Genomic DNA, 22,237 nt, shown 5'->3' on the forward strand with positions numbered 1-22,237 from the left:
ATTTCCTTAGTCTTCTGCTCTGCCTGATGGCCATTTTATTTCAGAATGAGCTTAAATGATTTGCAATGAAAATTGAAATAAAATAAAATGATCACTGAGACGTGCATATCCATGCCAATGCCGCCTGGAAAAAACCTCCCAATTCTATAACTAGATGCCTAAATAAGTGGCCTGATTTTAAAAGGACTGGACAGCCAGCTGCTTTTATGGAAGCTAGCCTCTGCTGGATGCACTCAGAGTGGTTGCTATAGAGTGTTCAGCTTTGGTTTCAATCATTGTGCTACGTCCACTGCAGTTTTGCTCTGTGATTGCATTTCAAATGACACTAGAAGACTCCACAATGGGTCCTAAAGCAGACAGGTGGAGAGTTCCATTATTTCTAAACATGAGTCCTGCAGCTCAGTTGGCTGGCAGCAGCTCTGTGGTCCCTCCAGACCATCTCCTACAGGGACCTGGGTGCAGATACTGATTAGTCCATGATTAGCACAGCACGGACATAAAATGAGGTTAGAGAGTACCTAGTTTAGTTTAGGCTGCAAAAGGTAAAAGCCCGACATGAAGAGGCTATCTGGGATGAGAGACTTGCTTTGGAAATCAAAAAAATGTGGAGGTGAATTTGAATGCCTGGACTCCTATATTTAGGGTGCAGGAAATCTGGGGATGTTGGTCAGCTTGTCGTAAGAACAGAGAGCAGAGAAATGGAGAGGTGTAGAATTCAATCCTTGCAGCATTCAGCAGGATTTGTCTTCTGGAGTTTGCTTAAAGCCCATCTCAAACTTACACTTAAAGCAGAAAAAAAATAAAGAAACATGTAAAAGCAGGAATCATACCTGAAATTTCCTTCTTGAGCTTCTTTTTGTTATTTAAGGAAAGTAAATAAATGGTGTTGGCAGTTTGTGCTGTACAGGGGCAGTGCTGCAGGCCTCCATGTCTGGCTCACTCTGGGCACGTGGATGCTTTCTTGTGCTGAATTGGTGCATGAATTGTTATCCCTGTTAAAAAAGCCAAAGACACCCACATTATAAGTGTCCCCAGATGGCTGGATCCCAGGCTGTGGGGCACAGCTGCCCCAAGCAACAGCTGTAATGGCATGGTCAAGCCGTTATTATTCAGCCTGGAGTAGGAACCCAGCAGCAGCCTGCCAGTGCCTACAAGGAGGTCACTAAGAAGTTGGAGCCAAGCTTGTCTCAGCAGTGCATGAAGGGATGATGAAATGAGCTGAAACCAGCTGAAATTAATTGAAACAAGAGATTTGGACTAGATATAAGGAAAAACTTTCACTATGAAGGCAGCCAAGTAATGGAACAGCTTTAACACAGAGGTTGTGCCATCTCTGTCCATGGAGGTTTTCAAGACCAGATTGGGTAGGGCCCTGAGTAACCACATCTGACCTCAGAGCTGACCCTACTTTGGGCAGGATGTTGGAGTAGAGACTTGTGGGGGTGTCTTCCAGCCTGAATTACCTTTTAACCCCGAGACACTGTGAAGTGTCCTTGTGTGAGAAGGAGGATCCCAGGGGTTTCACAAAAGGCTTGGGAGCATGCACTAAGTACAAGTCCATTTGCTTTCATGTTTCTGTAGTCTGTGTCCTTCATGGCTAATGCAAGAAGGGCAAGGTGATGTTATAGCCATGTTTAGTAAATATTGATAGCCTCAAGATAAATGCCGTCCAAGTATGCACTCTGCAGAGAAAGCTGCTCAGATATATGCTCCAGGGCTTTTCCCCATTACTGAAGCTGTTGACCTTTCAAGATGTGAAATACTTGAAACAACCCAAACCTTCAGGAAATTAGCTAATGCTTTGTGCTGCTCAGGAAGTGAGTGTGCCCTTTCCTGCTTGTATAAACATATTTTACTGAACAACTGTTTTGTATGAGAAGTCTTGAAGACCAGGTTCCTGTTGTATCTCACTTACAGGATAAGATGCCGAGGAAATGCCTGTTGTCTTGTTGCTCATCTTTTCCCAGCTCAGAGAGAAGCACTTGTTTAGCACTGGCCTGAGTGTGTGTTCACAGAGCAATTTGCCAAGACTTGCTGCCCGTTTAGCATTGACCGGCAGCAAAAGCCAATCTCTGTATCTAAAAGCATGAATAATTTTGCAGATAGACACTTGCTAAACCTTCCAGGTCTGTAAATATTTCACTGGGTATTTTGAACCTAATCCTGCCTCTCCTCATAGGGCATGAATCAGGGGTGCCGGCAGACCTCCCAGCATCAGTCAATGCTTTTGCCCAGGGCAGCCAGGACTGCAAACCTCTCATAGCTACAGATGTCCCTGCTGCGCATAAGTCTGTTCTCCTACCCTTCCGCAGTAGCCCATGGGGTTTTTCCATGCCTTATGGGGCCACTGGTAGCTCTGCAGGGCAGGGACGAGGCATCTCCTAGCTCTCTGCACCATGGCTGGTTTTCACACTAAGTGCATACGGCTCCCTGTGGTGTCACCCAGAAGGAAGTTTGAGTAGGCTGAAGTGGGCAGGGACTATTTTAAAATGGCTTTGAAATTGCAGTCACAGCATAAGTGGTTGTTTTCTAGTAAGACTGTTCATTTTCTTCTGCCACAAAACTTAAAAGGCTCTTTCATATTCCCTGCTGAATCTTTGAGATTGATATGGACTGCTGGGGAGACTTATGTCTGCTTTAAAACAAGGGCTGGAGGCATGTCAAAGCTCAATGAGGTAGATGGGCAGAGAACCTGGAATTCATGCTGCCTCCACTTTGTCCCAGTCGGGATGTCCTCCCTTCTCCCCCAGCCACCAGGCTTTCTGTGCACCGGCATTTCTCTCCCCTAGCATCTGCTTTTAGCAAACAAAGCTGGCTTGGGAGACTTGGGTTTGCCCTGCAGGGTCTGAGCCCTCACCACTATCCTGCTGCAGCTCCCATCCCATGGTAGGGTGCTCCAGTGGCCTCTAAGCCTCAAGATGTGGCTTAGGGCACCTCAGGACACTACTGCCCACTTACATCCCTTAGCTATTGAGTTGCAGGTGAGATGACTTTGTCAGCGCAATGGTTGATTTCAGTGCAAAGTCAAACTGATAAATTTAAACTCCTTTTGTGAGTGGCTTTGCAGGAATTGTTTCTTACACAGATGCTCGCAGGCTAGATTTTCATTACTAGAGCTATTGCTCTTTCAGGATATAAAATACAGCATTTTGATGAAACCTACCTGCTGAGATTAACTAGTTCATTCAGCCACACAGGAACCAAGTTCGTCATTTTCTGCTTGCATGGACATATAAGAGTGAAAAAATGACTTGGGCAGCATCTCCAAAGATTTTGTTGATTCACCTGTTAGATTTTGCATAAAGACCTGATGGAGGCACAGAGCCCATCAGAAGTGTCTGTGAGAGTTTAGAAAGCTGCTCCTAGGTTCTAGCTGCTCTCTGCTCTTCATTATCGATGGCCGCTAAGAATGGCCCCTCACTTAGGTTTCACTTTGCAAGTGGGGACAATTGGCACTAGGGCCACTGAGAACCTCCAGCTGTACAGCCCCATCCTGCTGTACAGAGACGGCAGCTCCAGAACCTTGATGTTTATTGCTTGGCATTTTATAATGACCTGAAATCTGAGCTGGTTCGTTTTAAATGCCAGTCTCCAAACCGTGACGGTTCGATATCTGCCTTATGAACAGCTTTGCTGGCCTGCCGCGGGGCTGCATGTGGCAGAGAGCAGTGGCTGCTTCTCCCATCAGACTCGATGCTGCCCTTGCTCCTGAAACTGCCTGCCTTCACCCGTGCCCCAGCCTCCAGCACCGAGTCTCTGCACTGGGGCATAGCCAGGACCCAGCCAACATGTGAAGAGATGGAGCTTGGTCCTTGTTTATGAGGACATAGTTTCAGCCTGACACCAGGAGCTGGGCCACAACTGGGAGAGCACAAGGGATACTGGCAGAACTGGGATGTGTTCACGTAGCAGAGCCTTGGGAGATTTGCCCTGGGGCACATAAGGGACTGGTTGAAACAGTCTCCCTGTTCGTCAGCAGATGTTTGGGATGAGATGGCAGAGTTGGGAAGTGTCAGAGGACTGGAGGAAAGACTCTTTGCCCAGTATTCAAGAGCATGGCGGTGCAGGAGAGACTAGGCAGCCTAAATATGCTATCCAGAAAGATCCTGGGACAAATCATTGAATGTCTGTTTCTAAGCACTGGTAGATCATGGAACAGCCAATTTAGTAAGGCTGTATCACATAAAACTGATCTAATACTGTTCTTCAGAGTAACAGGCCTGGTAGATCAGAGGATCAGTATGTAATACATGCTTACAGGTTGACTTTGGGAGCGCTGTTGGCACAAGCCGGTAGGCAAAGTACAGGGCCGGTGAGAAGACGGATGTGACAGGACGGAGGTCGTCTTCGGCAGAGTGTGCAGTGCAGCTCGGGATGCTTCAGGGATGCTGGGGCTGGGGCTGAAACCCAGCGGTAATTCTGGTGGAATTTAGTGGACAGGACTTACAAGTGCTGAAACTGTAAATGAGCTCAACAACCCCAGCAGCAATTTGCAATCGGTGGAATAAAATTCAACAAAGACACAAACCAAATGTGCAATATGAAATGAGCACTAATTGGGGAAGCAGCAGCAGTGTAAGGGAGGCTGGAGCAGGGGACTGCCTGCGCTGCCGGCTCTCGCTGAGGCTGTGCTGCTGAGTTGAACCCTGGGAGAGTCATCCCATGAGCAAAGCTGGGGCTCAGGCTGGATGCTGGTCTCCAAGGAAGGTTCATCTCTGCTGTTGCAAAAGGGATTGCAGCGTAGCGCAGAGGTACCGGCTGCTATCGTCAGCCTAACTGTTGCACGAGTTCGGCACAGATTAGTTTCTCTGTTTGACTTTCACCTTTCAGAAGTGATTTGAAAAGTAACATTGAATTTAGTACAAAAGTGAAGAGCAGAAGGAGGCTTTGTGATTCATTCCAAAGCATCAAAGCATGCTATCAATGTTAAAGAGGAAAGAAAAAAAAAAAGAGTAGAGTCACAGGCAATGTAAGAGAAATCATATTAGACCAAACTGAAGTGCACCCAGCTCAGGGGTAGGATGTATCAGCTCTTTAGCACCTGATAACAGCATTCAGAAGTCTGCAGGACCAAGACAGGAAGGAGATTATCCTAATCACTGAGGCTCTCGGAGCAGAGCCGGGCTGGCAGAAGTGATGACAGTGACAAGGAAGTTAGCTCGGATAAACAAGCACTTTCTTGTAAAACAATGTTACAGGGTTTCCAGGAGAGGTCAGATGGCCCTCAGCCTCTCTGAATGAATGGCAGCTCTTTTATGTGCCAGGGCTTTGATTTCTTACTGACTCGTGGGAGCTGAGTCAAATCAGCTGAGACTGATGCTGTTTTTGTTCCATGTCAAATTGGGAGCAACCCAGTTCTTACAGAATGAGGAGAAGTTGAGAGATGCAGCCCTACAGTGAAGCAGCTCCCACAGTTAAGCCAAGTGACAGAGATGTTCTCTTTAGGGCTGTGTCACCACCCTGGAGCAGTGGGCTGGGATGCTGCAGGGCAGAGGGATGTGCTTAGACCTCTCCTGTACCCCAGGACTCAGAGCCAGCTCCTGGCTGGCAAAGCTTACCCAGCTCAGCCCAAAAAGCAGCTTTCACAGATGCCTGCTCATCCTCCTGAGCTTAAAGCTACCTCTGAAAATACCTGTAACAGGGCTGGGGTCTGTCCTTTCGCCAGCAGCATGAATGTACTCTGAAAGCCCGTAATTCTGTGGTCTGTCTGGTGCTGGTATTGGGGCAGCTGAGGACCATCATTCCTGTGTTGTCACCGCAGAAGCAGGGAGGCAATGAATGTTTTCTGAGCCGGGTCTCTTTCCTCCTGCCAAGCACCTGACTGCCCCGGGTGTCAGAGGGACCAAGGACTGCCTTACAACCCTCATTCGTAACTCGAAAATATCGTTCTAGAGCAAATTAACTCTATTGGAAGCTGTTCTGGCTGCAGTGGAGTATAGAAATCACACAAAGTAAGGCCTCCACTGCATGGCAGCTTGGCTTTCATGCAAGCTGGGGCTGCCCCGCCTGCCCAGTGCCTTTAGGATGCTCTAGCAGCTGCCTTGGTGCTAGAAAGGGGCTGGGGGTGGCCTGCCCACTTGTTAAATATATTGCCTGAGAGTTTGAAACAAATCATCTGTGGAGTTTGCAAATGGATGAGGTATCATGATTCAGTCAAGAAAATGAGGTAAATCCATCACAAGGACAGTGAAAGCCAAGCAGTGAAAGAGATGTCAACTGGTAAAGGGCAGCATGATATTAAATTATCCCTCACCTTTTGCTCTTGCACTGATTTTATTCTTTGTTGCCAAGTTACCAGGTACATCTGCCTTTTTCTTACATACATACTTACTTCCTCCCAGCCTTGGTTCTGGTTGCCATCAGGTTGTTTTTGAGCATGCTAGCGTTGCCCAGACCACTGCTGGGGAATGAAGCCTTGTAAGCCTGGAAGAAAAGGACAGCAAAAGCTGCAGCCACTGCGGACCCAGTGTGTGTTCGAGGCATGCAGTAAAGGCAGGGTAGGTCAAAGTAGCTCTTCAGCTCCCTTCTTCAAGGGCCACAAAAGTCAAGTTGTTTGTTCTGGTGGCAGAGAGCTTGGTTGCTTTTGGGTGGTGCGGTTTGGAGGGTCCAGGTCTCCCCCCAAGTACTCTGGCATTTCCCTCCCTGGGCTTGCCAGGCTGCTGTGCTGCAGGGCAGGGGGTGACAGCAGAGTGCAGGGACAGGGGGGTCCAAGTCACCTTGAAGCTGCTGAGCAGATGAGAGCCCAGGCCAACTTTCAGGCTCTACGTGCAGTCAGCAGAGCTGGGGGGGAGAAATGAGATGTTCAAAACTCTGAATGTGTTTTGATGCTGGAGCTGTGGTAATAGCCTTGGACATGCACTGTGCCGTGCTTACAGAGCAGCCGTGTGAAGCCTCAGTGGGGAACCGCTGGATTTTGGGAGGTGGAATACATTTGTATGATTCATAGAGAGAGGAGCTGTGGGTCTGGATGCAACCGAGCTGGTTTTCTTCTCTGGTTGTTTGAGAGTCAGGCATCAAAGCAGCTCATTTGTGTCAAATATTTTCTGCAACTGTAACACAGCAGAGTTAGATCCATTATTGCCTGTGCATCAAGCATGGAGGCTCTGTTGTTACCCTGATGGTAATTTTAAAATGTTCAGATTGAGTAAAAGACATCAGGCAGAGACTGCAGGGTTCACCTGATCCTATTTCAGATATAACTGGGCATCTGCTTAAATTCAGTGCTCCTTTTCAGGGGCTACTGACTTACCAAAGTTACCGTCCTTCCATCAAGGAGAGGTTTGCTTTGAGCATCTGCCTGGCATATCTACCATCAGACTGTCCAGCATGTTGGTATTGTGAGTCTAGGTTTCTTTTGAAGGTTGTTGATGCCAGCTCATAAATCTCCATGCTACAAGGAACTGCTTATCTCAATGGCTTGGGCCTCATTTGGAGGGTGGTGCCTGTCCTCCTGCACTTCCTGGGGGTGGGCACACAGGTCTACAGGGACCATAAATAAAATAGCTGTTGGTGTCATTGGTTACTGCCCCATGCTTTATTCGCCTGGGGACCACAGATTAGCTGGAGGAAGCAACGAGGAGGGTTCTTGCACTTTCTTATTTCAGACATTTTCAGATTTCTTCTATCTCTCTCTCTGTGCCTCTCCCCAGGTTTCTTGTTCTTGAAGTCTGATTTATGTCCCCCCAAGGAGGTGGAAACATATTGTTCCTAAGGACTCTGTAACAAAAGAATGAAATGCCCTTTCCCACTATCTGAATGCTTATTAGCAGAAAGAATGAAGATGTCTGCTGTGGTCTGCAAGCAGCAGGGCTGCAGACCCTGCAGGTCCCTGATTTGCTTCTACAGGGTCTGCAGAAGATGTCTCATAAAAGCCAGTTTTTTATCAGGAGGCTCCAGCTCTCTCTCTGGGGACATGCACCACAGCAGAAACAATATTTGAGGGCTGAAAATCAGAGGTTTGAAACCTCCACTCTGTAGTTTCTAAGCTGCTCCTGCAGGAGTGTGGGTGAGTGAGTGTGGTGGCCTCCACCTTCAGGGAGGGAAGTGCTGGGACCAGCCTAGGCAGCGTGAGAAGAAGTGGTGTGCAGAGGTGGCAGGAAAGAGGGGGCTATTCACAGGGGACCCTCACTGGTTTGTAAGCTCTGACAAGGATGCTGCTTTGACATCCCTTTTTGTTCCTACACAGTTCTCCGTACCACTGAAACTCAAGCTGGTGTCCCAGCACAGGGCACTGCACTGCCATGGTACGGTATGCTCTGTTCTCATCAAAGTTGCACTTTCTGCTTTAGGGACCCTGAGCAAGTTACTGTGTTTCCCACAGATTCGTTGGACTATGAAGCGTCACGTTCTGACAAGCGTCGCTGCCTTGCTGTGTCGCTGGAGATAAAAGTCTGGGTGATGCTGTGGTACCAAGTGAGGCATCGGGGGCCAGCTGGGTGAAAACCGGCCTGCCCTGCGAGCTGTAGGAGCCTAGGATGACGTGGCACGTTGTATGTCAGTGAACATATAAATATGCTTATTCACCATGTGTGGATAGTTATACAAATGCCAGCCCTCATCAAAAATGCCCATTTGCACAGGGTCTGGGTGGAAGCTCTCATTTGTGTGCTGCTGAATGAGTGCCTGCCCCGAGAAGAAGGGTACCCTATGGAGGTTCCAGTTCTTCAGGGAAAGGGTTTGGATCTGGCTCTGGTCATCCTGGATCCCCATGTGTCTGATACTTGACTCACATGTGGGGCTGGGTGGCACTTCTGTGGGTCATATAGTCAGAGAAGGCTCATCTTGCAAAACCTGAGAGGCCGTCTTTGCATGTAAGCAGTGATCTATAGTCCGGAGGGACGGGGGTCCCCGGGGCAGAGGGATGGAGAGAAGCAGTACGCTGTTTGGTGAGTCTCCGGGGCGGGAGATCCAGCTGGAGCCTATTCCATAATCCTTAACGCCGGGACCTCAGCCATCAGGGCAGCTCATGGTAGTAGGAACCTCAAGGGAGAGCTGCAGGTTTTCAGTCTCCCATTCTTTGGGGAGAAAGCCCTGCCCCAAGCCCCAGGCAGATCTGCAGATGGTGCCGGTCACATGCAGCTCTGTTGCTTTGCAGTGCTGTTCAGCTGCTTCAAGTGTTGTGGAAAGCCTTGTGCCCCTTTTGGGCTACTCCCAAAGCACTGATAACTGTTGGTCTGACCCCATTTCCCTCTCTCCTGAGAGTGCCTCTAAGCCTCTAAATGAAAGTCTGTGAACTCCTCCCTAACGCCTGTGGCCCACCCCTCCATCTGGAGCCTCTGACAGCTGATATGAGGCTGATGTTTCCAGCCGAAGAACTGAAATAGTTTGTTCTTTTCCATGATTCCCTTGGCAAAGAAAACCAAGCCCATTTGTTTAGAAGCTCATAAAAGAGGAGCTTTATAGTAGGAACATTCATAAACTTGTTTGCTTTTGACCTTCTCCACACTGCTGTTGTTTTCAAGTTCTTGTCCCAAGCATTGTGCTTGTCAGGGCTGTCAGTGACATTTTTGAAAAACAGCCTCACCCAGAGTAATTTGCGCTGCTCAGCACTCTGACACCAAGCCTTCAGATATGCCATCTTTTCTCCACTGCAGTGCTGGATGGGTGTGATGGGTTGATACATTCACAGCCTGACAGAAGAGCAGTGCAGACCTGGCTGCGCAAAAAAAACCCCATGGCCACTAATTCCATGTTGCTTTTTTTCCCTAGGTTGATTGACGCTGCTCAAGCAGTGGGCATTTCCCAGGCTCTTAGGTTACTTAGCATTGAGCTTGCACTGTTGGAGGGGGGTGGGTGGGGAGGTGAATCATGCCCTTAAATTAATAAAAATCTATTCCATGAGGGCAAGCAATTAAATCTTCTGCGACTGTGGGTCATGGGGGGCTGATGTGCTTGAAAGAGAGCTTGTTCCTTTTCAGAGATAGTAAGACAGCAGGCATAAAATAGAAGCCAGGACAGCCACCTTTATTTATGCCTAGAGGTAGGACATTCGAATTACCTTGGCTGGACTGTGGGATCTCAAGTGTCAGGTCTAGATTCAGAATTTAATACTGGCTTCTGATATTTTCAGCAGATGAAAATGAAATATTTTTTCCGCCTATGCTTCTGCTGACTGGGGAACGACTCTCCAAACTGCAGTTTCTTATCTGTGGCTGATGTTTTGGATTCCCTTCTTCACTTATGCTGTCATGGGCTTCTTCAAAATACGTCTGAGAACCCTGCCCACTTTTGAAGCTCTTCCTCATCTGGAAAGGTCCTATTTTCCTTCAGTGAATGGAGTCTTCCTCATCTTGTTTTCTGCATCTGTAAAACCCTTACGTGGTTCTTCTCCCCAGACCAAGGACATCACAAATTGCTAGATGTTGAGTCCTATGAAGACACAGCAGCTCATGAGACTGCCTTGGATGTGTGCCTGCACATTGCCCAGCTCTTTGCTATACAGGGACTCAGATAAAATTCACCAGCTCCTTGGTCTGTGATAGGAAAGTACAAGTACTGATTTGATACAAAACTTTCCATGCTCTTTGGAATAAGCTTTTGTAGGGGAACACGGTCTGGTTTCAGATAATTCCTGGATTCAAATTGTGAGCATGGCACAATGTTGAAATAATATGTCTCATCTGTCTCCTAAGTGCTGGTAAACAACACACAGCTGGCAGGAGACGTAGAAGTAGTTCAGTCCTAATTTCCCCCGTATTCCCACTGTACTTGTTAGCATGAAATATTCCCTTCCTTAGTTTTTGTGAAGACAGAAAAGGGAAAAGAAACAGAAGGCTGAAAGTCTCCACAGTGGATTCAAGGTGGGAGTCCAGCATGCTGGAGATTGCTCGCTTTAGCGCCAGGGAAGAGACGGACGTCATGTTTTATTAGCCTTTGCAGGCAGTATCAATGACAAGAGCTAATTGCAATTATTGGGAGATAATGTCAAGATAACACATTGTCTGAAGTAACTACCGCTGTTCTCTCTGGAATCATGATGAAACACACATTACCATGCAGTTGGTGGTGTGGCAGGTCTGTGTCACTGCTGCATCAGTGACAATTCCACCTGAGCAGGGCCTCGCGTGGGTCTCCCTCCATCCTCACCTTCCCTGTTTGGCCATTCTTTACCTGGCATGTCTCTCGATGCTGTGGGAGAAGGACGTGTGTGCAGGCACAGCATCTGAAGCAGCTGGACTGGAGTGGGCTGCCAGCACTAAGCTGTCCTGTGCTGAGCATTTGCCTCTGCTTCCCTGGCTTTACCCCAGGGTACACCCTTAATCATACTGTCCATGTTCTCATCACTTCCCTATTAATTACTGGTTTGAGTCTTTAATGTTATTATTAAGCTGGAAATGTTGGAAAGCTCTGCAATAAGGGATAATAAGTATTTCTGACAGCATTCCCTGCTTTGTGCATCAATCTGTGTTACTCTCTGATTTAACACCTGGTTGTCTCATTACTTGCAGCACTGAGAAGGGAGATTAAGACCTGTGGGGTTAGCAGTGCTAGCTCTGAGCCTTCTCCAGTCTGGATGAGCTGGAGCCTTGCCAAGGGTCTTGGAAAGAGCTTGTAGCCACAGTAGGGAACTGGTCTTCACCCCATGAGTCCCTGCAGGAGGGGGACAGTCCCTCAAAAGCAGCCCGCAGCTTCTGCACACTGGTTACTTAGAAGACAAAGGCCCTGACTGCAGATGGTAATTGTGTGCTGAGGCTGCTTTTCCGTGGGACCTTTTCTCTCTGATTTCTCCAGCCATCATGCTGCTGCTGAGGGATGTTCTTGCCTGATTAATCCCTTTTGTGTTCTTTGCCTTTTTTTTTTTCCCAGGCCCATGTGTTTGATCTGAACATTAATAAGTATGAAGCTCTCTGCACCCAGCTAGTGGTGGCCAAGAAGAAAAATAAAATAACCCATATCCAGTTTAACCCTGTCTACCCTGTTGTCATCATTGGAGATGAACGAGGCCATGTTACCTCCTTGAAGCTCTCTCCCAACCTGCGTAAGATGCCCAAGGTAAGGATGACCTGCGTTCCCCTAACGGAGGTACCAAACCACAACAGGTCTCTTCATGCCTTATCACTGACCCCTCTCCTTCTGTGCAATGATGTTGGCAAAGCTGCTCTTTCTAGCAAGGTACTTAAGGTTACCTCAAGCGATTACCTCAAGCCTTTTGGGATGGATGACAGGGACATTGGATCCCTGTCTCTGTTCCTGTATGAATAAGAATGCTCAGTTCACTCCTGGGCAGGAGTGGGGACTGGTGGGAAGAGGGTTTGCTGTCTGTAGGCAGTTTCTCACCATGGTCCAGAAAAGCCCAGAAGCTCTGCAGAGGTTGATTTGTTTCCCAAAACTCACATCTTTTCTGAGCTTTGGTTTTTATTTGCAAAACTCATTTAAACCAGGTAAAGAATGTCCCAACTCCTTCCCAAGTCCTCCTACAGAGCCCATCCTGCCTGTCTTATTGCAGTCCTTGGATCATCGAAGCCTGTCCCCTGACCACCATGTCATCTCTCCTGTAAAGGAGCAAGCACTGTCTTTAATTTATGCTGAGACTTGGGATCCTTGTCTCAAGTGACAGCAAGGAGATGCATGTGCCTCTGTGAACTGGTGAAGCCCCTTTTCCCACCTAGCCATAAGGGCCAGTCGTGAAGGATGATGACCTCTCCCACACAGATCCTTTGCTAGACTTTCTGGGCTTCATCCAGCTGTGAGCTGGATGGCTGTAAATGCAGTGTCCTTTCTGAGCCCATGTAATTCTCATATCCGGTTGTCTCTTGTTTAGTGGAGCTTTTTCAATTTCAGGCTTTTTAGAACTGATCCAAGAAAGCAATCTCTCAAGATGATCATCTTTTATTTATATACTCCCAAAGGTTTTATATACTCTACTAACCCACTGTATTAGGCAGGGCCTCTGTCCGGGAACTAATCACGCTGGTGTCATTCCAGAGTCTTCTGAGTGATTTCTAAAAAGTCCCTTCAGCTGTACACTACCGGAAATGTGAATCTTCCCTGCGCTGAGAGGGCATAGAAAACACAGTAGCGTGGCATTCTCTTTGAGGCTGGGCACAGGAGCTGTGGAGGAGAATGTCTCATATGCTTTTCTATTACCATCGAAACCACAGCCCAAGACCATCTGAGCTCCCAGGGCTGTCATCAGCTGGGCTCAGGACAAGTTCCCTGGTTGCTTTATGAGTCCTTCCTGGGTGTGGGCAAGCACTGTGTCTGTTGTAGACCCTGGCTGCACAAAGGTTCTGCGGTGGAGATGGGTGTCACACACATAAACGTGACTGCTCTCCTCCACACCCCAGCTGTGGGCTGAGCAGCACCCAGCAATACTGTGCTGTGGGTCAGAATGAATTTGAATGTCTCCTTCCGCTGCCGGTGGCCAGTAGCAGCCTACCATGGAGGTATGAACGCCATTGTCTCCCTTTGGTAACTTTCTTCAGAGGCAAATTGCATGTTGTTGATAAAGCAGTTTAAACTGTGAGTTCAGGAGTGGCTCAATCACTTATTGCTGACCTTAAACCAACAGGTACCACATCCCAGGCAACATAAATGGGATGGAAATGGACTCTGCTGCTCTGTTGTTATTAAGCTATCTGTCTTCTGCTTGCTGGGTTAGGTTTGAAGGGAAACTAAACACTGAACTAAATGTTTTCTGCACATGCGGAGAAGAAGGAGGGGTGTTCAGGCAGGGCTGGTGAGGTGTGCAGGTCCCCTGGCTACAGCCAGCTCTCCTCTGAAAGAGATGAGAATTTAAAATAGATGACATGCAGCGTGGTGGCAAAATGGTGGATCTGGCCCAGCTAGCTCATCTGCCTTTCTGTGCCACAAGTGGACAAGTGAGCTGGGTTGCTCTTTCATGGTGATGTGACATCTGCTGCACCAAATGCTGGTGTCCAGGACCCCGTTGTGAGGAAGTTTAGCTGCTGCAAAAGGGTGCTTTAACAGAGGGAAATTGAGCTCTGGCAGAACAGGCAGTGCAATCCACTGTGTTGTCCTGTCTACCTCCTTCCTGTGCCAGCAGCAGCCTTCTTGTCCTTAGTTAGCAGCAAGCCTCCAGCCGTGTTTGCAAGGGTTTCATCTCGCTGTGGGGAGTCAGATGTACTTCCAGAGTATTGATCCTGGCTCCTCTGAAGATCAAGTCGGCGTGCTCTTTAAACCTTTACCCTGTGCAGCCAGCTGTCCTCTGTAAATGGACTTCACTTCTCCCTCTTTTCTGGGAGTCCCCAGAGCTAAGTTAACAGTTGTAGAATGTCCACAGATTTTTGTAAGTGGAGAGGGTCCATAACTGTGCAGAGGAGTCCTGGTGTCCCAGCTGTCTCCTTGCAGATAGAGAAACCTGTCTGTGTCTGGCTTGGCACCCAGGTACCCCAGTCTGTTCTCTCTGGCATTTGATCCCTGCAGAGCTTGGTGGGGAAACCTGCCTGACACACCATGGCCAGTGCTTCCGAAGGTTGGGGCCTTCACACCAATCTGCAAGCTCAGCTGCCTGGTCTTGTTTCCATCAACTCCTCTGGACATGGGAAGGTGCCTTTTGCTGACATCTGGCAGAGCTCTGGGTGCCAATGGAACAGGGCAGCCAGGGGTTCATTCAGCTGCCCCCGTCCCTCTGTTTCACACTGATGTCACAGGGGTTTGCCTGTGAAACTTCTCCACCAGCTTCCCACACAGCTGGGACAGCTGCTTTTGACAGGTATGACTAGCAGACTAATCACCCTTTTTCGAGAGAGCTCTTAAAAGCCACATGTCATTCCAAACCCCATTCTTCCCCTAAAAATAGACATGGTGCTGTCTGCTCCATGTTCTGCAGGTTCCTTGGCTGTTGCTGGGCTTCCAAGACAGGGCTCACCAAGAGAGACTGAGGTGACTTCATCCCAGTGGGATTTCAGCCGTTCTGAATTTATTCTGGTTTGCCTGTTAGTTAAAGCCGGTGTGGTGGGTAAGTGCAAGTAGGGAGGGCAAGGGCTCCTGGGTTCTTGTCAGACCTTGGTTCATTCCTCTCTTCATGTCCTTGAGGAAGGAGGGGAGGTTCAAGAGCTCTTTAAATAACTCGCGGGGTTGATCTGCAGCTTAATTAATTCATGTTTGTAAAACACTTTGGGATCTTTAAGAAGTGTTATTTAATACTCTGAGTTTTGCTGTCAGCAGTGTTAGCACAGCCTCATTTATGAACACTTGGCAGAGCAAATATGCCAAGAGGGGAACTCTTCAAAAGCACTCAGGTGGCATTTTCAGAAGTGACTTTCATCAAGACACCCAGTAAAAGCATCAAAAAGTGCCTAAAACTCCCTGTGAGTTTTGGCCTCCTAAATCATTTAGTGGCATATCAGAAAAGATGCATTTGTTGTTGAGAAACAGCTGGGGACAGGGGCTCTGCCGCCTATCAGGCACTCATGTGAAGGGTACGTCTATGGGCTCAGAGGGTACAGAAATCTCTGCAGTCGTGCCAAGCACAGCGGGCATCCCTGTGTCTTTCCCCTGGAGATCTGGGTCCGGGAGCCCTCCCTAACCCTATAGCCCGAAGTCTCTGGAGTGGGACACAGAGATCCCCTTGCCCTGAGGCAGTGAGCAGTATTTATTTCCATGAGGTGTGATCCTGCTAGAGGTTCTCTGTGCCTGTTGCTGTTATCTCCAGATGGTGTGAGTCCTCCGGGAGTCCTAGGAGTCCTTTGGGACTACCCAGCTGCTGAGCACCAGCTCCAAGAGCCTGGGAGGTGCAGAGATTGGGGGGGGGGGAGGTGGCAAAGACATCTGAACCCAAACCTTGTGGGAAGAGCAGCAATGAAGCAGAGAGCAGAGAACTGCTGTTTGCAGTCAAACCAACACCAGCACCATCCTGCATTGGCCACACCAAACATCCATCTCCCTGAGCACCCAGCCCTGCTCGGGCAGAAAGCTCATGCCAACAGATACTGCCTTGTGTAAGGAGACCTGGTGAAACTAGTTCAGGTCCTTCTGCTCGGAGCTCAGAGGTGGGACAGAAATGCTTGCAGTATTCTAAGATGCAGCAGTAGTAGGAACAAGTGTCTCTCTGCTGTTGCCCAAACCGCTTTGGGACTCCAAACGCTCCTTAAATATTGCAGAGGTTGTCAGGCAGGAATTGTTTAACTAATAAAGTACCGTTCCTAATTTGCAACAACCCTGGTGGTTGAGTTCACCCAAGGGAGGCATTGCTGTAAGAAGAATCAGTTTGGGGCAGAGCTGTTTAATTAGTAAGCCATCCGGGTTTCATTTGAGGGTTGGAAGAAATTAAAGCATTTTGTCATCACAGTCAGAAGAATGTGGCTGCTCATGGGCTTTGGTTTGTTTTTAAAAAAATGCTAAAATAGCCTGGCACAACCTCTGTCAATGCCAAAAGTAAGCAGGAGATAGTCAAAAAAAGTGTGAAGAGTTTTTAGAAATGTTGTGAGACCACAGTGGAGAGGGAGAAGAAGGGAAAGCAGGTCAAAGAAAGGTTACAATACAGTATTTGCTGAAGCTAAGCCAAATTTCTTGGCCAGTACTCAGGCTGACAGGCAGGGAGGCAGCCAGCTTCTTGGCCTGATGCTTGTCGTGGATATTTATCTTGGATTATCTAGGATGATTATCTCAGCCTCTGTTCCCGCTACTGGTTTCTTCACATGCAAGTCACCTCTTTCTCTGTCCCTCAGGAGCAGAAGAGTTACTTCCCAGGCAGTAAATCCTGGCTGGCAGGGTCTGGCTGGGCATGAGTCAGGTGGGAAGGGGACCATGGCTGCTCACCCATCCCAGGACATGGCGTAAGGGCTGCGTGTGGGCCAGGAGCTGCAGGCACACACCTGCGAGTCCAACACTGGGTGCCTGTGAGCAGCTTGTGGTCTGGGGAGAAGCGAGGGGGCACGGGGTGGCTCCGAGCCTTCCTATGCATGTGCACATGCTGGGCAGCTGCTCCACTCTCTCTGCACCTTATTACACCATCCAGTGTCACTCCCTGTGTCCCCCTCCCTGGCCTCTTTGCAGCCCTGATGATTTTGCCCTTGGTCAGATCCAGCCCAAGGATGCTGAGCCAAGGAAGGGACATTGGATTTTGCTGACTGAAACACTTTGGCTCTTTGACCATAACTGATAATAGGGTCTGGGAGGGATCAGTTAGGATTTGGGGGACTGTGATGGACAGTGGGAGGATGTTGGGGTTTTCAGGAGGTGAAGGATGGAAGGGGATTTGGGGAAGATTGGTGGAAGTTAGTGAAGTTTTTGGGAGGCAATATGATAGTGGCAGAAATACCCCAGCACTGCCTCCTTCGCTGTCTCCTGGGGCTTGAGGTTGCTTCCTCCTCATACTCCCGAAGCCGCACCCGCTGCACACAGTTCTTTCTCAATTAGGGACCCTGTTTTTGTCCCTAAACCAGCCTCAGTGGGATGCAGCTCGGGTTCAGAGCTGATACTAAGCTGGGACAGTGTGAACGGACAATGGGATCCTTGATGCTGAACTGCACTGCTTTGTAGCCTTGCATTGCTGTGATCCAGGAATGCAGGGAGAAACTCAAAGGAGTTAAGGATTAGGAGATTGTTTCTGTTATTAGTGTTTTCCTGTAACTGTGGGAGGTGTCTCAGTAGCTGTGAGGGATGAACCGACCAGCAAGGGAAGATGAATCTGAACTTCCTCCTTCTGTCCCAGGAGGTACAGTCCATCTGCACATGGAATTGTGTTTACAGATGGAAGCTATAGATTAGATACACTCTCCAAGGTCACATCAGCCCTGGACTGGTGAGTGGTTTAGCACTGAGGGAAGCACATTTTGTCCTCAAACTTTCTATTTCAACAGCTTTCATGTGATATCATTCTGCCTGAGAGAAAAGCACTCGCCTCACCTCTCCAAGCGGCTCTAGTCTTGCTCTTCTAGTGGTATAACTCCTAGTCCCTCTGTTTTCATGCAAATGCACCTCTCTTGTTGAAATTCCTGCAGTCGCTTCTGTGCTGTTCAAGCAGTGGCCAATTTCCATGTATCTCTTCAGGGCTGGCTAATTACGCAGTGACCCAAAAGCACAGAGCACAAGCAGTGCTGGAGGAATTTGGCATTGAGCACCATTGTGCCTCGCCTACATCAGGACTGCCTCCTCCAGATGCAGCTTGGCCCCCTGATAAGGAGGCACACACAAATAAACTCGGGTCTCGTAAAAACTGACCTGTGGCTTGATGGCTTTGCTTCCTCTGAGATTTGGAAGTGCTTTTTGATTTCCTTTCAGTCCTTCCCCGTTATTTAGTCTCATTGCAGATAGCTGCTCTCTGTACTGTTAGGGGAAGAGCTGAGCACTGTGGGGTGGATCCAGGGACTAATGACACCCTATTTCTGACGACCCATGGCTTTCTGAGTCGCTTGTGTAGGCCATGTAAGGATATATGCGCCAGCATTGACTCCTTGATATGGGAAGGAAACCCAGTGCTGGAGGTCTTCAAGAAGAGTAGGTTAGAGACACATCCGTAGGAACAGGTCACCCTGAGCCTGCCTTGGAGGAGAAAGGGCTGGAGGTGGTTGCTGTGACAGTCCCCGCTGTGGGCACACACTGGCCCTAGCACTCACTGAGGCCAGCAAGAGGCCATACTGCTTGTCTGCAGCTTGCCAGGGTGTGAGCAGCATTGCTTGTGTCCTGCGGCCATTTCGCTATGCAGATCTGTGACTCATAACTGTAAATCAACATCTACCGAAGGGAATACTGATGTGCACTGACAAAAGCAGGCTCCCCTACCCCTTCTGCCTGCTCCTTCCCTGCCACGCTTTCCTGCCCTGCCACAGTGCTGGGAAGCCCATTAGCAGGAAGACCTTCACAATCCCACAGGATCCCTTCTTCCTTCACTGTCCTGCATCAGGATATCTCCCAGTCTACTGTAGCCTAGGATAAAATGAGGAGACTCTTTAGTCCTGGAAAGCTATTTCTTGGGAAAGGAGACGGTCCATGGGCCAGCAGGCCCCAGTCCTTCTTGGGCAGAACTGAAGCCTTTGGGTATTTATCTGGAGACCCTGGACATATCCACTGGGCACAGGAGAGTGGTCCTATGGCACAAATCCAGATGTCCAAAAGTGTCACACCACAAGTACAACGAGTTCTGGATCCCAGACAGAGATGTGGCAACCGTAGACACTAGCACTGTTTGGAGAGCTAACCCAAACAAGCCAGCAGTAGATCTAAAGGACTTGACTCTTCTCTCATTAAATCACTTTTCTTCGGTTTTGGAGAAATAACTTTTGCGTCAGATTGTGTGAAGGGAGAAAAGAGCTCTATGTTACTGTGGCATTGCTGAATCCCAAGGTCAAAGAGCTGGGGTTTTTCTTCTTTTCACTGTTCCTGGCCATGTATCGTTAACCTTATTTTTGTTGTGTAATGTCACTTTCTGTGACCGCTCGGTTTGGCAGTTGGTGAAGAGAAAACATAAGCGTATTTGCAAGTTATTTTAAGCTGAAGTCAATTCTCAATGGTCAGGATGAAGTGTGTTTAGTACGTTAAATGGAAACATTGGCAACTGGAGCAAGAAAAGGTCCCATTTTAAGAAAATTCAATAGTACTTATAAATTATTTCTAAAGTGCAAGTCTCATCCTGTGAGGTGCTGCGTGCTGACAGGGGGACACTGACAAAGCCAGGAGGGCTGACTTTGACTGTCTAGTTTCCTCTTTGAAGATCTGTGTAGTAAAAAAGGTTGCCCATGTTCCGAAGTGATGCAGACCGCTTTATTTTGCAATACTAGGTGTTTGGAGAAAAATGTTAGGGGGATTTGTTTTTCTGATCAATCATAGTCAAGTCACTGAGCTAAATGCCCCACTCTACACATAAATCTGGTGCGCATTCGTTGAATTTTCTGTCCTTTGGGTATTCAAGAGTAACTGTAGTCTGAATTTGGCCAAGCAAAATGGTTTTTAGTTTGCCCTTATTTTACTTCTTTCCTTGTATTTCTCCACGCCAGCACAGTTACATTGCTCCAATAACTGTTTTGTCTGCAGGCTTTGGGTCCCCTCCCTTGTGAACAGATTGTGTCTGTACTGTGTTGCCCGCCATCCTAGAGCTACCCAAGCCCCAGTAGCCTGGGCTTTCCTCCCCCTCAGCCCCATGAGCCCATCCCTGCCCATCCTGGGAAATGCCTAATGCATGAGAAGGAGCCCCGCTTCACCTCTTCAAAGGCCTTGCCTTTTGGTTGGATTTGCGACTGCCTGAATATGCCTGTTCTGCTCGCACAGCTCCTCTTCGAGCCAGAGCCTCTGCTTTCTCCGGCGCCTTGGCAGAAAGCCGTGGCAGCGGCGGAGTGGGCACAGCGTAACATTAGAGCAAAAGAGGCACTGCCCAGCCTCACGGGCCGCTTGGCTCTCCTTCCCTCCCCGGCTCTTTCTTTAGCTGTCCTCTGCGGATTCATTTCTCTGCACATGACTTAAATCCCTTCCAGAAAACTGGGGGATCCTGAGAAGTCTCCAGTTCTTTGCCTGAATAAAAGCCCCAGTACAAAGGCAGAGGGACCCCTGGGGGAACGGGATGTTTTCAAAGCATACTCTCGGCAGAGCCAGAGAGGGAGACTTTTTGGGAGACTCTCCTTCTCCTAGCAATGTCTGGGTGTGAGAGCAGATCCGCCAGCCCGCAACCTCTCCTGCAGAGGCTATTCGGTGCTCAGCCCCCTGCCACAACTGATTATGGATGCCTGCTGATGGAGGCAGCCTGGTTGCTTATCCTCCAGGTCATCTGAGGGTGAGCTGCTTTTTTGCCAGAGAGCCACGAGCAGCTCTCGGGAGCACAGCTATTCCTGAGTGCTGGCTCTGCCGCAGGGCTGTGGAGGAGGAAAGCTTGTTAGCTCAGCCCCTGAGCCGTGGGGTGCGTTTGAAGGGCAAGATGACAGCTCGTCATGAGGACGTGGTGCAAAGTGGTTGGCTGGGGCCTGGGAGACCCAGTCCTGGTCCCAGACCTGGCCTTTGCATCTCCTTGGAAGATGTGCAGCTCCTCTCCAAGTTGAAGTGGGATGAAGGCACCTATCTCCCTGGGAGCCATGACGGCCAAGTGAGAGGTGTATATAGACACCACGGATCTGCTCCCCTACGTCCCTCTGGCTGAGTGCTTTTGGGACACATCCAGTGTAGTCATACCTCAGGAGAGGAGCTGATGTTGGGGTGTGCTGGTGGACAACTACATCGCACCAGGGCACAGCAGCTGGCAAGATCTTCTGCCTCCCTGCATTGTCCACCACAGGAGGACAGTTGGATGTCACAGGCTATCAAGCCCAAAATTTCAAGCTGGGGCAGCCAAGTCCCTGCAGAACTGGTGAAAATCTTTAGAAAGTGGAACAAGGTACCGAGAGATGCTTACCCACAGCCGACAGACACAGCAGTGATGTGCATGCCATTACGACTCCAGCTCAGCAATCCCATCTTTGTCCTCTGCGGCCTCTCAGTTGTCCATCCTGTCAGACAGAGGGACAAGAAGGGGAGGGTGAGAGTGCAGATCCCAGTGTGGGCCAGCGGGAAAAGGTCGCAGTAGTATGAGTGGAAAGACAAGGAGCTGGATCATGGCATGAGCAGGCATGATCTTCTACCTCTCCTACCTTGTCCCTGGGCATCATCTGGGCACTCTTGGGCAGTGTCCCTCATTGCAGAACCCAGTATTATTTGCTGCAGTGACAAAGGTAGGAGATTTGGCGTGACATAGAGTAGGAAGACATGCGGCTACGAGGGCCAGAGGAACAGCTTGAGATTTGGCACATCCCTGTAACTCCTCCTGAGCCACTGCCAGAGCCTGACACAGCCTTCCCTAAGCAGCCAGCCTGGGCTGGAAAGGGCTGAGGCCACCAGTGGAGACACAGAGGGCAGCTCCCTGCCTGGGAGATTGTGTCTGTGCCGTTGTAACACACATCCCAAATGCATTGCTGTAAAAAACCCTTCGCTTGCAGACTTCAGCTGCGTGTTTCTGACACTGGGTGTGCTGATCTACAGACCTCCATGCCCCTGCACGCCCTAATCGAAACCATCGTGCTGTTCCCAGCCCTTCGCGAGCACCTCCCTGACTCTCTCTTGTACCACCTACCAGCCTCCTCCGAAAGAAAAGAGAGACACCTGCGCCAACAAGCAGGCCAAATAAACAACCCTTGCTCAAATTAATTTGATCGGCTCTATGGAGAATTGTTTAAATGAGAGAAGGGAAGGAATCACCGATGAATAAAATGTCTTGCTGCTCATGATGATGGAGCTGACGCAAAAGGATTATTTTTATTCTGTGGAGAAAAGGAAGAGAAGAGTCCTGCGAAGCAGAGGAGAAGAGGGGCTGCCT

General features: G+C 49.0%; 1 protein-coding gene across 1 annotated transcript in view; it reads left to right on the forward strand.

The window, feature by feature from the left end:
* Positions 1–22,237, forward strand: part of DNAI1 (dynein axonemal intermediate chain 1) — a 155,162-nt gene that overhangs the window by 113,383 nt on the left and 19,542 nt on the right. Inside the window, exon 20 of the mRNA XM_074166282.1 lies at positions 11,806–11,991. Within this exon, the coding sequence (XP_074022383.1) occupies positions 11,806–11,991 (186 nt within the window). The remainder of the gene's footprint in view (positions 1–11,805; positions 11,992–22,237) is intronic.

This window comes from Numenius arquata, chromosome Z, assembly GCF_964106895.1.
Source record: "Numenius arquata chromosome Z, bNumArq3.hap1.1, whole genome shotgun sequence".
Lineage (NCBI taxonomy): Eukaryota > Metazoa > Chordata > Aves > Charadriiformes > Scolopacidae > Numenius > Numenius arquata.